Below are 14131 nucleotides of genomic sequence, written 5' to 3'. Positions count from 1 at the left end.
CTGCTGTGGCAACTGCTATGGTGACTGGTCACAGCTTGAGTCTGATGTAGTCCTTCCCTTGCATGGCATTGTCCCAGTGGCAGGCTGTTTGCCTGGCACTTCATTCGGCCTCAGGGCTGCCTCTCAGATGAGCAGCTACTGTCAGAAGGGCATCAGGATGCCACAGTTGGTATTGCTTCTATGCACATGATATGTCTAACTTCTCTCCTCTCCCACAGTGTCAGTGATGGGCATTTGTGCCTCCCTGGCCAGCATAGGGCTTTGCTCATTGACTCTAATTCCCAGCGGTCGCTCAGAACAATGTGAAGCATGCTTGTCTCTGGTGCCCACGTGATTTGGTGCCCACGTGATTTGTCTTAGGAAGACCCATTGCTGGCAAGTTCGCATCCTATGAAGTGAGCTGTAGCTCATTAAAGCTTATGCTCAAATAAATTTGTTAGTCTCTAAGGTGCCAGAAATACTTCTTTTCTTTTTGAGAAGTGTGACTGTGGCATGTGCTTTGTACCCTGGAGAGGCAGGACACCACAAGCAGGACAAGTGCCAACCCTCACCATGCCAGACACAAGACAGTTTCACTCCCCTGTGCAGTGCTGTGCTAGGCAAAGCACAGACCAAGGGCATAAACCTTCTCCTTCTGCGGCGCTGCCAAATAGGAAACAAGTAGAGAGCTCCAAGCGATGCTGCACTATGCAAAGCAAAGGGAGAGGGCCTCAGCCTGGATTGGGGCAGCACCTCACCAATGGCTGGTGAGTGCCTGGAACCAGGACATCCTGTGTCATTCTCTGTATTGCTCTCTGTAAAAACAATGCTCTGCTGTGTAGCAAGGCTGATGGGACAGAGCTGTAGAGGAAGAACAAGGATTGGTTAGGGAGGGACAGGATTATTGTTAATATTAATATTATTTTAGTAATTCCTAGAGGGCCCCAATCATAGATGGGGCCCCCATAGTGTAGGCACTGATAATGCACCTAACAAAGACAGTCCCTGCCCCAAACGGCGCCCTTCCCCCCCCCCCCCCCCCGCTCTCCTGCTGGTAATTGCTCACCTTAAGTGATCACTCTCGTTACAGTGTGTATGGTAACACTCATTGTTTCATGTTCTCTATGTATATAAATCTCCCCACTGTATTTTCCACTGAATGCATCCAATGAAGTGAGCTGTAGCCACGAAAGCTTATGCTCAAATAAATTTGTTAATCTCTAAGGTGCCACAAGTACTCCTTTTCTTCCAGTGTTACTGTTTACACTGTGCCTGGTATAACACAGCCACTGAGGGAACAGATAGGACTAGAGAGCTGCTTGCTTTCCTGTTAATCACCTGTTGACAGTTTTAGAGGCTTAACTCTGCACAAATTAATTACTTGGGATCTATGATCCTATTGTGTCCCCTCTACGACATCTATAAGAACATAATTGCAGCCTGATTCCTGTGCTGGGGAGAGGAAGGGGCAGTTCCTACAGGTCATGAAGCCAGGCTTTGTTTGAACAGATGATGTATATTGCTGACAAACTTGAATAATTAAAGGGGTTTGAGTGACTTTGCAGCAGTGCAGTGCAGAGGGGGAGGGTTTTTTTCCCCTCTTGTGGCTCAGAAGACACTGCAGCAACATCCAGCTGCTTGCTCCTGAATGTCACCCAGTCAAGGGAGCTCGTGGAGGCAAGAGGAGGGGCCAGGGCTGCTCTGAGGAGACAGAAGAGTCTTGTAAACTTGTCTTACAGAATTTCTAATCGGTAGCACAATGTCTCCATTCTTCCCTGGCTCAGACCCTCTTTTTGTCCAGTTTATCTTCCCCAGGGCTGTGCATTCTTTGGATTGTAAGCAGCTGATTTGCCCCTGAAACGCCAAGTCATTGAAGATTAAATTAGGCAAGGCCTCTCCTCCCCTCCTGCTCCAGTTACAATCTAGGGAGTCACCTCTCCAGAGTTGTAACCTGGCCCCTGTGTCCCTTCACATTGCTGGTGGTTGTGTGTGTGTAGCGGTGCTTTATGTGGGTCTCTCATCTCTGCTCCCTTTTAGCCTTTCTTCCCCAGGTATCTTCACTCTAGAACAGGGCAACCTTTCAGAAGTGGTGTGCCGAGTCTTCATTTATTCACTCTAATTTAAAGTTTTGCGTGCCAGTAATACATTGTAACATTTTTAGAAAGTCTCTCTCTATAAGTCTATAATATACAACTAAACTATTGTTGTATGTAAAGTAAATAAGGTTTTTAAAATGTTTAAGACACTTCATTTAAAATTAAATTCAAATGCAGAGGCCCTCGGACCGGTGGCCAAGACCCAGGCAGTGAGAGTGCCACTGAAAATCAGCTCACGTGCTGCCTTTGGCACAAAGAAAAGGAGTACTTGTGGCACCTTAGAGACTAAAGGTTGCCTACCGCTGCTCTAGAAGGAAGTGTTATTTCGTGGTGAGCCCCTAGTGTGGTGGGTTCAGAACAGAGGAAGACAGGCAGCGAAGAGGAACTTTTACTGTGTCTGAACCCGCCTCTTCCTTGAGGTAGTTTTTCCAGGTGGGGCTGGGTGCTGATAACCTAAAACTCCTTGCTGGAATAAGTGGAAATACTTAAGCCTATTAATATAAAACCAGGGATTCAAACATGCCAGCGCTAATTCAACACGTGAAACTGAGAGTGTCTGCTCCCCATCTTCCCTGCAAATGCTACTTTATAGTGATCACATACTGTCTGGATCCTCTCTCCTCCATACTCAGAGCACCTTGCTTTCAGCCTGACATCGAGTTTAGGGTGATGCTGGCCTGCAATAAACCATCCTCGCTGAACAATTCCCTTTGATCCCTGGTGCCAATTCTACCAGTACTATTATTGCAGGCAACTGCTGCGCCTGCCCTCCCGGGCACTGTGAAAATTATCTGGCCATACCTCCTACAGCCATTTTGATTCTGAGGGGGGCGCGTTTAGAGTAAGCACCTCCATAGGGTGTGGTAAAAAGAAGGAGGGGTAGAGGCAGAGAGAGAGGAAGGTGGTGGGGAGAGATCTGTGAGACAAATGGAACTCTCGTAACTGGGAATCAAAGAAGATCTTGTTATGACAACCTCTCCCGCATTGTGGCCCAGAGAGGATGCAGCTTCAGGGAGTGTTCCACCCTTCACAGCAGGAAGGAAGTCTCTGGTAGGAGACTCAGGGGTATGTGGGAAATAATCCCTCAGCAGCATGGGGAGTCTCTAAAGGTGAGAACAGGCTGGCAGTACAGCTAAGCAGGGGCATGGTCCAGTGGCTAGGGCACGGGGCTAGAAGTCAGGACTCCTGGGTCCCATGCCTAGCTCTGTCAATGACTTGCTGCGTGGCCTTTAGGAAATCACCTAGGCCAAAATTTTCCAAAGTTGTCACTTTGGAGTGGTGGGAGCCTCCACTTTTTGGCTTCTCAACCTGTTACACCTAAGGCCTGATTCTCAGAAGCACTGAGTACCCACAGCCTCCCTGGAGTCAATGGAAGTGGAGGCTGCTCAGCATCGCTGACAACCAGGCCTGAGGTGCCTCAACTCAGAACCCAAAATCAGAAGCCACATCTTAAAATATGACTGTCAGCCTCTCTCTGCCTCAGTGTCCCCATATGTAAAACGGGAATGACTGTGATACTTGCCTGCCATTGTGATATGCAGTGACAAGCGCCAATGATTATTCTTTTATTCTATTGTCCCAAATGGCAGCCAAAGTAATTTTTCACCCACTTCCTAGAGGGAGTGGTGACCTGAGCTGCAGAGGCAGGGAGAAAACAAGGGTTATAGGGTTTCAGTCTGCAGCTGCTGTGCTGATGACTCTTAAGGACCTAAAATTAAAGCCCAATTCCAGATTTCACTCCTTCAGCAGCCAGCACTTGTCCATTTGATAGCATTTCTCTGCTCCCCTCCAGGAGGGACATGGTCTCTGCAGCTCTTATTGTTCCCCTGTTGTTGTAGGTAAAGCCAGACTGCTCCAGTTCTGTTACCACCGAACTCTGCTGCTTTGGAAATGCCACTCTGAACCTGTGCACTGCTGTGCTAGGAATTACTGTTATTTGCTGTTATGTTTTCTCATGACCATAAGCTCAGCAAAAGGGAGGCCAGCCCATCAGCTCCTGACAGCTGGGCCTGCCAGAGGCTGCCCTCAGGTCACCTTGTAGAGCCCTGCTCTGCAGCCTTTGATCATAGTGATTTAGGGCCAGATTCTCATTTACATTAAGGGCCCGTTACACTGTCAGAGTGGTATGAAGAGGTCCCAGTGTTACTAAGAATATGTCCTGTAGTATTTGCTGTGCCATATCAGGCCACTGGTCTTAGTCTGACAGGCTGCTTCCTGCAGTCCTGATCAAACAACTGCTCTGTCTAATCAGATATCCTGATTAACTCACTTACTTTATTGTGACCTCTTCTCCTCCATCCCCATCTGTTTGTCTCCTCCACCTGTTGCTTCTTAAAATAACCTAGATTTAGGGCAGAGACTGTCTTACTGTGTGTACAGGGGACCTGATCCTTGACTGGTGTCTCTAGGCATTGCTACAGTCCTAATAATGACAATGCTGCAACGGATCAGACCGTTGATTCAGCTCTGGTGTCTCTCTCTGGAAGTGGCTGACATCTGATGCTTTGAAGGAAGGTAAAGGCCAACCTCAGCCTGAAGGATGTACTTAATTGTTCAGTGGTGTAGCTGAGGGTGAGGCAATTCCAGCAGTGATCAGTTTATGCCCTGGAGCATGAAATCTGAGTGCCCTTTACTTAATTTATAATGTAGTTAAAATGGGGCTCCACCAGCCTCTTTAAATCCAGTTTCTGACTTCCTTCAGAAGTGAATTGTACCATGACTGGCCTGCTTTGTGTCATCTACAATAACCTGAGCAAGTCTAGTCACTGACTTGTGAGCTCTCCATACTTAAGTCCTGCTCTGATGTCTCAGCTGCCACAGTTATGGCCCCTTTGAGGTCTTGGAGCCAGAGGAGAGCCTGCAGAGCTGCGATATTACCCATGAAGTAAGGGGCTGTGGAGCAGTAAAGGAACAGCCAAGTCTCTCCACAGCCTCTGGGTGTTCTTCTGCAAGAGGCATTTTATACTGCAGTATTCTTGCTGCACACGGTCCAGAGATGATGTGTGTAATTCCCTCCCCAGCAAGTGAAGGAGAAGACAGTATTACTTAGTAGTTAAAGTGTCACCCATTGTCAGAAGATGGGAGTTCTATTCCAGACGCTGCCACTGACTTGCTGTGGGACCATGGGCAAGTCACTTAAACTCTCTGGGCCTCAGCTTCTTTGTCTGTGAAATTGCTGTGACGGGTTGGATCACAGAAACCCCCTTGGAACTGCCACCTGATGTGCCAAGACTACTTCTGCTCCTGCTTTCCTGCCCTGTCAGCTTAGGACTTCAGTGCCCTGCCTGGTTTGAGCCAGACCCTCTAGCCTGCTGCAAACCCAGATCCAGGTCTGAACCACGTCCCCTAACAGTTGTAGGCTTAAGTGAAAGCAACTTAGGAAGTGTTCCTGCCTTTAACACTCAGATGCCCAACTCCCAATGGAGTCCAAACCCTAAATAAATCCATTTTACCCTGTATAAAGGGTAAACTCATAAATTGTTTGCTCTCTATAACACGGATAGAGAGATATGCACAGCTGTTTCCCCCCCCCAACTATTAATACATTAATATGGGTTAATTAATAAGTAAAAAGTGATTTTATTAAATACAGAAAGTAGGATTTAAGTTGTTCCAAGTAGTAACAGAGAGAACAAAGTGAATTACCAAGCAAAATAAAATAAAGCACGCAAATCTAAGTCTAATACAGTAATAAAACTGAATACAGATAAAATCTCACCCTCAGAGATGTTTCAATACATTTCTTTCACAGACTGGAAGCCTTCCTAGTCTGGACATAGTCATTTCCCCGGTACAGCCCTTGTTCCAGCTCAGGTGGTAGCTAGGGGATTTCTCATGATGGCTCTCCTTCTTTGTTCTGTTCCACCCACTTATATATCTTTTGCATAAGGCAGGAATCGTTTGTTCCTCTCTGGGTTCCCACCCCCTCCTTCTCAGTGGAAAGAACCAGGCTAAAGATGGATTCCAGTAAGGTTTCATTACCCACTTGCCAACACACACATATACAAGAAGACTTACAAGTGAAACAGAGCCATCTACAGACAATTGTCCTGGTTAATAAAAAGAAAAGGAGTACTTGTGGCACCTGAGAGACTAACCAATTTATTTGAGCATAAGCTTTCGTGAGCTACAGCTCACTTCATCGGATGAAGTTCCGATGTTCCGATGAAGTGAGCTGTAGCTCACGAAAGCTTATGCTCAAATAAATTGGTTAGTCTCTCAGGTGCCACAAGTACTCCTTTTCTTTTTGCGAATACAGACTATCACGGCTGTTACTCTGAAACCTGTCCTGGTTAATGGGAGCCATCAAGATTCCAAACCGCCATTAGTGGCCCACACATTGCATAATTACAATAGGCCTTCAGAGTTATATTTTATATTTCTAGTTTCAGATACAAGAGTGATACATTTATACAAATAGGATGACCACACTCAGTAGATTATAAGCTTTGTAATACCTTATGAGACCTTTTGCATGAAGCATATTCCAGTTACATTATATTCACACTCACTAGCATATTTTTATAAAATCATATAGAGTGCGTCACAATGGCATAATAATACTTACCTGCCTTGAGAAAGAGCTTTGAGATCCTTGGGCCCAAATCTGTATATAGCTGCGTGGTATCATTGTCTGTTCACCTCACCTCAGAGATCTGTTCCATCATTGCTACCTTTATAGTAGATGCTTTCTATCATAGTGCCCTGCTTATTCCCAAGTACCCAACAGTGAGATCCTTCCAAGGATTTTGAATCCTTCACCAGAGGGACCTCATTGCCCTGGACCCTCTTTATTGTTCCTCTCTGTAATTCTGTACAGTTCAGTTAGCATCACCTTAGAGAATTAAACTTCTTTCTGTAGCCTTGCCTCTCCGCCTCTGATAGGCAGTACTGGAGTTCATTGTGGAAAGGCAGCTGCGGAGGAAAGGAGGAGACAGTGGGCTCCTGGCTGAAGTACAGCTGGCTCTAATGCAAAGCCTGAACCCAGGCAGAGCTAGTGAAGTGCTCATCATAGGAGCATTTCTTGCTCAGCTAGTGAGGGTGGAGCGCTGATGAGAAGCCAGGTAGGAGGAGGAGTGGATGTGAATAAAGTGTGTGTATTCTTGGGTGTAGAGAGGATTTTTGTGTGCAGGACCACAGTGCCCAGTTCACAAGGAGAGGTAGCGGGAGCACTGACCGTACGCAGCTCAGGAAGGTTTGATGCCAAGCCAGTCTGTTTCAGCCCATTGCCACAGGGTACGATTTTACTGGTTAAACAGAAACCTGGGCAAAACATCAAAATGAAGTAGTGTCTCTGCCCAATATGGGCTACAGCTCCCAGGGGCTTTTCCCACACTTCTCCCAGCTCCCTTGACCTGACCCAAGGACCAGCCTACCAGCTCTCTCCAATTCACGTACTCAGCTGAGCTTTTGCTGGCCTTCATAAGGACCAGATGCTTTTCAGGCTATCCCCTGGCTCCAAGCCTCTCAGCCTCAGCTGGGAGGCAGCTGGTTAGTCTCCCCTTAAAAGGGCCAGTCCCCCCTGTGACATATCTTGTCCCAAGAGCCTTGCCGGGTCCGAGGATAAGTTTTACTGTTGATACTCTCACCCAGAGTTCAGTCTCTACCTTTTAAAGCTGCCAACTCAGCTTCCAGGGTCTCTAATGTCTCGTCTCATCCTTTTCTGCCAGGCTCTGGCTCTGCAGGAGAATTTCAGTGCCCAACTTCATCAGGTCCTCCTCCTGAAACAGGCACTGGTGCTGCTCATTGTTCTCTTCTTTTACTCCAAGGCAAACCAGCTCCTGCTCTCTTTATGGCTTGCATTCAAACCTTATCCCTTGAGGAGCATGTTTCTTCCAGCTCCTGCAAGCACTCTGCCATCTGAGTTGTGCAAAGACTTCAGTCCTGTTCTTGTCAGCCACAGAAATCCTCTTCCCCGGTTTCTCATCTACTCCTAGATTGGTGTGCTCAATAGCTGTCTGGACTGCTGCCATCACTGTCATGTCTGCCCCACACACCACCTCCAACTTTGTGCTGGCCTATAGATCCAGTCCTCTACATCCCCAGTCTGGGATAGGACCCCTGTCTCCTCCTGCTTCGCTTCAGGTGCCCGGGGCTGACATGGTTCAGTTAATAGTGTGTGGTGTTCTCCCCTTTTTACTCTTAGGCCTGAGGACAGTTTCTCTTGGTTCACAGACCCTGTTTTTCTCAGGGCCATCACCCACTTCTGAGGTCCCAGCCCTCAAAAGGCAATGCCTTTACTACATGTCCTATCTTCACACATCCAAAGTAGACCTTGGGATGACCCTTCCGCTACTGTGACCTGATATACCTTGCTCACAGCCTAGGGGACAAGCTGTTGGTAGGGGATCCCAGCCTACCCACTTGGGTGAAATAGCACCCCATTAGTGAGCACTCTTTAGATGTGCCCTGCTTTCCCTCATGAAAAATATACTACTGGTTTCCCTGCTACTCCAGGTTGTGGGAATGATTGGAGGCTGGTCGCTCATCCAGAATCCTATGGCTAGAGTTAACAAGAACATTCTCCCCTTCAGAGGTCTCCCCAGGTCAAGGCATCACCTCTTCTTGCCTTCCCAAGTGGGACACTCTTGGTCTGGCATGCTGCTCAGCTCCCTTCTGTTACCAGATGTGCCCGTTACTTTGGGGTATGCTCATTTATAAGGGTTACTCTTAGTTGGGGGGGGGGTGTTCTGTGATTCTATTAATGTACTGCTTATGTCACTTGTGTGTTCATATGGAGCTCTACTCCTTCCTTCTGCAAGTTCCCTCCCAATGGAGCTATCCTGCAGGACCTAGGTTCCCCAGGACCGGGTTTCTCCAGCCCTAGAACCAGGTGAACACGCACACGCGCACACACACTAACAGAGCAAGTCTAAGCGAACCAGGTCAATCAGCACTCTCAAGCTGATCCCCTTATATGCCCCTGTATTCAACGGGCTGGGTCAAGCAGCACGTTCAAGCTGTCACCCTTATGTGCCCCTGGTCTCAATAGGCTGGGTCAAGCAGCACTTTCAGCTGCCCCCCTCTTATATGCCATAGGTTTAACACGTCCCTATCCCCACTTTCACGTCACAATTGTACTGGTAGTAACCCACTTGATGAGCAAACCCCACAGTATTTTTGGGCGCTACAGGGATCTTTAGCTTAGGTAAAAGAAGCATTGCTACAGAGTAAATGAGGAAGCTAAAAACGCTTAGGTAAAAGAAGCATTGCTACAGAGTAAATGAGGAAGCTAAAAACGCTTAGGTAAAAGAAGCATTGCTACAGAGTAAATGAGGAAGCTAAAAACACAAAAGAGTAAAGTTCAGAGAGCGAGAGAGAAGCAACCAGCTTAACCATAAAAGTTATTTATTGAATAATAGTGATAACTACACAAGGAGGGCTAAGCAAACATAACCGTTACATTTTTTAAGGTTAGTACCTGAGGTAGAAAAGAAAACAGAGAGCGAGAGAGAGAGGGATCTCACCCACTCCATGAGGCTTGAACTGTTCGGGGTTCCCAGGTGATGGTGGTAGCTCAAGGTCCTGAGTGCTGGAGACAGACAGAACCCCTAGTACGATCAGTCAGGACATGGAGTCCCAGTGCAACTAATGCAGAGTTTGGATCCACGCATTAGAACACTGACTGGAGGGTGAGTAGGGATTTTTGTAGAGAAAATACAATGGTTCAAGGGAGAACACTAGGTTTGTTTATGGGTAAACAGATGACTCAAGAGTTTTCTTTAGGCTATACAATAGGAGCTGATCACTCTTGGCTATGGGTGGTGTTTTCTTCCAGGGAGCTCACAATGCAGCTAGGCTGCTTCAGCATTTTGGATATCAATCAAGGATTTATTACGAGAATTGGTCTGATAATTGCTGAGCTGGGTGTGTGCAGGCATAGGTTCATTAACATCTGGAGCAGAGATCCCCCATGATGCTGAGCTTCCCTGCTTTTCTGGTCCCAGAGTTCAGTGCGATTCTCTGTTCTCCATTCTGTATGTAAATTGAGATGTCTCCCTGTCCCATCTTTCATGCAGATGAGGCTAGGAGAGTTGTCTCTGTTTTCCATTCTGTATGCTAATGGAGATGTCTTAATCTTGTCACCCTTGTCAGGAGGGGTCTAGGTGTATCTCCCATTCGCCCTTCATTGCTCTGTGCAAGTTTTTCTATGATGGGTTTTGATTTAAGCAGAGGCTGGTGGGGTTGTGTCTTTCATGAGTCAGACAGGCTGGATACTGTGCCCTGGTTCCCCAAGAACACAGAGCTGACTGTGTTCTTGATGTATCACTTCATGATACATGATGTATCTTGATGTCATAGAGTCATAGAATATCAGGATTAGAAGGGACCTCAGGAGGTCATCTAGTCCAACCCCCTGCTCAAAGCAGGACCAATCCCCAATTTTTGCCCCAGATCCCTAAATGGCCCCCTCAAGGATTGAACTCACAACCCTGGGTTTAGCAGGCCAATGCTCAAACCACTGATCACTTCACCTCCACCCTCTGTTCACTGCCTCACCCGTGGATGATGGTCAGAAACACCTTGCCCAGCTTTGAGTTCCCACAGGCAGGATGTTACAGGGGTCCCCTGGGAATCTCTCTTGCCATAGATACAAACCATGCTCAGGCCACCTTCACCACCACACGGTTTATTATAGTGTTCTGTCAGGCCACTGCCTGGAGTACTATTTAAATACATACAAGTCCCAGTCAGCTCCTCTCTTCTAGGGGAATAGGGAGCAGCACTAGCAGCAACCAGCTCTGCCTTCCTTCAGGCTCTGCACCTCCCCTTCCCGGGGCTTCTTTCCTCTCTGTTGATCAGCTCCCGGCTGCAGAGATTGCTTCTCCCTTTCATTAGCTCTTTAGCTGTGGCCCTGCTTGTTAATTGGTCTTCCACTTAGATCCCAATTCATGGTGGGGATTTGAGTGACAGGCTGTTGAGTCAGCTCCTGACTCAGAAGCCCGGTCGCACAGGACTTGCCAAAATTGTGGCAAGCACACCAGGTTCATGATTCTGTCAATGGAACTCATCTCTGGACACAACCAACGGGTAAGGAGGTCCTGCAATTGTTGTGCTGCTACATTCAGGTGTGCTCCCAGTGGAAACAGTTCAACGCAGAACTGGTGACATTATGCCTCTGGAGTTGGTCCCAATTTGTCTAAAATGGCAGCTTTTACCTCTGGATATGAGCCAGACTTCTTATTGCTCAAGGCTCGGGACACTGCCTGGTCTCTCCCTTCAGAATTGGTACCACCCTGGCCAGCCAAGTTGACTCCTCTCAGCTGACAGCTTTGGCTTCCCATTCACATTTATCTTCTGACCCCAGCATTACTAACCCATGGCCAGGCTGCCTATGCTACCTTTGCCGGGACCAGCAAGACTTCCAGGAACCTATTTCTCTAGTTGTTTCAGAAGTCGCTCCTGTTGCTGGTATTTGGGCCTCCTGCTGCTTTCAAAGAAAGGTGAAGGAAGCAGGGTCCACCAGAGAAACCTCACCAACTGTATCATTTTTTTTGCCCCTGTATTTTCTGTAACTGCCTCAATGATTTTGTCTCAGCTTTAGGGGCCAATCCACATGCCTTCTTTCTTCAGTGACTGTAAGCTGATGCGCTTTCACACCAGCCCAGGAAAGATTGATGCCACACTGGACTCTGATTCAGGCCCTTGCCTCAGGATGCAATGTACTGGTTAAATAAAAACTTGGGCAAAATATCTAATGTGGTTTCTCAGTCCAACATGGATAGCTGTTCCCAGGTCACCTATTCACTTGAGCAATTGCTGGCCTCCAGAAGGACCAAGTGCTCTTCAGGTTCCCTGTCTGCTGGCCCCACAGACTCAGCTGTGAGACAGCTGGTTGATCACAAGGGAGGAGCTGGACGCATCACCCCTTAAATGGCCAGCTGCCTTAAGACAGACTCCCACAGTAATGGCAAGTGTCAACCTCCCTCTCCCATGATAGGCACAGGGTACTCAAATGACATGCTCTGCTGCAGAGTTATGGGGAGCCAGGAAGGATGCAACCATTAATGGGAATCTCTCCTTGTGCTTCTATGTTCCTGCAGTTCCAGGGTCAAGTCAATCTCCATGTGTTTGAGGACTGGTGTGGCAGCTCCATTGAGCAGCTCAGAAGGAACCTCCACTTCCCACTGTACCCCCATGTGAGTGTACGCCAACTCCCTGTCCCCATCCCTGCACAACTCAGCATCTTTACTCCAGACTGCCCCTCCTTTCCTCTTCTTTCCTTTAACTGTACCCTCGCTGCCCCTCCTGCTCCTCCTCCTCTTCTCTTTCCTCTCCCCGCCCCAGGCCTACCTTTCACTCTTTCTCCCATCTTGCTGGCATTGCTCCTGCGCCCTTCATTTCCTTTTTCTCCTCCCTTGCCCTATACCGCACCCTTTCCTGCTGTTCCCACCCCCCCAGTTCCACCTGCCCTTCCCTCCATCCTATTCCCTTCATTGGCCCCTCCTCTCACCTTCTCTCCCACTCCTTTTGTCAGTCCCCTCCCCTCCCCTCCGATACCGATACCTCCCAATCCCATCCCATTTCATTACTTTTGTTCTTTCTTTCTTCCACCTTTAGACACGAACCACACTGAAGAAACTGGCAGTGTCACCAAAATGGACAAACTATGGGCTCCGTCTCTTCGGTTATCTGCATCCTTTCACTGGCGGTGAGGAGGTGCAATGGCAGACCAGGGTTGTCATGCTGCCCCAGCCCTCCCTTCCTCTGCTTGAGACCAAACAGAAATGCTCCCATGTAGGCAATCCTAGCTTGACGGCTCTCCAGCCAGGAGCCAGGGATACTGTCCAGCTCTGACTCCAACAGAGTCTGGTTGGCCTGGATAATATGTGCCCACTCTTCACTGTGGGGTTAGCAGGGAGAACACAGAAGAAAACAGATATGGAATTTCTGAGCAAGCGAACGACACACTCCTGCACACACAACATCTATTCACATACTCACACGCTCGCTTCCCATGACTACATAGCTGTCCACACATGCATACGCACACCACCTACCAGCATTTACACACACATGTACGCATGCCCACATTCTCCTGCTTGTGCAGCCCCATCTACCCTCACGGGCAAATGCACGCGCACACGCACGCCCCCCGTGTCCCTATCTGCATCCACACAACCCATGCCCCTTCTACCCACCCCATCCCTATCCACCTACCCACATGCTTCTAAGTACAGCCTCCTCGTAAGCACCCACCCGCACCCATGTGCACCTGCGCACACCACCCTTGAGCCCCTATGAACTCCCCCACTCATATATCCTGGTCAGCACTCCAAAGCCTCACATACCCTTAAGCCCACACATATGTGCCTGCCTCCATGCTTCTTTGGGCACATTCCCAGATACAAGCACACACTCCTTCCCCCTTAGTAAGGAGCTGAGGAGAATCTGTGTGGACTTCTCAGCTTCCCTCTCGGTTAGATTTCAGCCAAACTGCGCAGCAGGGGGAATTAACCAGTTGCACTATCGACAGCGCAAGAAGACAATCTGCATTTTGTTGCAACAGGAAGATGAGATTTGAAAGCATCAGCCGTGTTTTACAATTCTGAACGAGAGAGGGGAAGGGGTAGTTGGGCAGAGGGAAAGTGCTGTGTCAGAGGGGATCAGGCTACCCCTCTCTAGGAGAGGAAGCTTTTTTTCTGTCTGTGTATAGATCCTGTTCATAGAGAGCACCACTTAATCCCAGAAATCTCTCGGCAGGGGACTTTGAGTTTGCTATTGCTGCAGATGACAATGCTGAGTTCTGGTTGAGTCCAGATGAAAAGACCTCTGGTCTCCAGCTGCTGGCCAGTGTAGGCAAGGTACAGTGCATGCCGCATGGATGTTTTAGTCAAGTTTCTAATACTTTTGGGGGGATGAAAATCCTCGTGGCTTACATTGTATTTCAGGAGGAAGAAAGCGTGGCTGGATTAGTCAAGCTGTCCTCCTGATCAAACTGTGGGAGGCCCCTGCAAATGGAGGATTTTCACCACATGGCAAAGCTGGGACAGCTTGGCTTATTCCCGAGCTGCTGGAGTCCTGGGCTGTAATCAACAGACCTGGCTCTGTTTCCA

General features: G+C 48.2%; 1 protein-coding gene across 3 annotated transcripts in view; it reads left to right on the top strand.

Annotated features, from left to right (window-relative positions):
* The window catches only part of B4GALNT3 (beta-1,4-N-acetyl-galactosaminyltransferase 3), a 98527-nt gene that overhangs the window by 63379 nt on the left and 21017 nt on the right, over positions 1 to 14131 (top strand). For 2 of the 3 annotated variants that reach the window (XR_012155903.2, XM_073320751.2), the window contains exons 4-6: positions 12119 to 12214; positions 12636 to 12726; positions 13779 to 13879. Coding sequence is in view for 2 of the 3 variants with exons in the window: in XM_073320751.2 (XP_073176852.2) it covers positions 12119 to 12214; positions 12636 to 12726; positions 13779 to 13879 (288 nt within the window). In the remaining variant the exon portion in view is untranslated. Of the gene's footprint in view, positions 1 to 11617; positions 11738 to 12118; positions 12215 to 12635; positions 12727 to 13778; positions 13880 to 14131 lie in introns of those variants that run through there. The other variant, XM_073320761.2, reaches the window with a different exon arrangement.

This window comes from Lepidochelys kempii, chromosome 1 (assembly GCF_965140285.1).
Source record: "Lepidochelys kempii isolate rLepKem1 chromosome 1, rLepKem1.hap1, whole genome shotgun sequence".
Classification (NCBI taxonomy): Eukaryota; Metazoa; Chordata; order Testudines; family Cheloniidae; genus Lepidochelys; species Lepidochelys kempii.
Note: the sequence above shows the minus strand (reverse complement) of the source record. Positions and strands in the feature narration are given on the sequence as shown.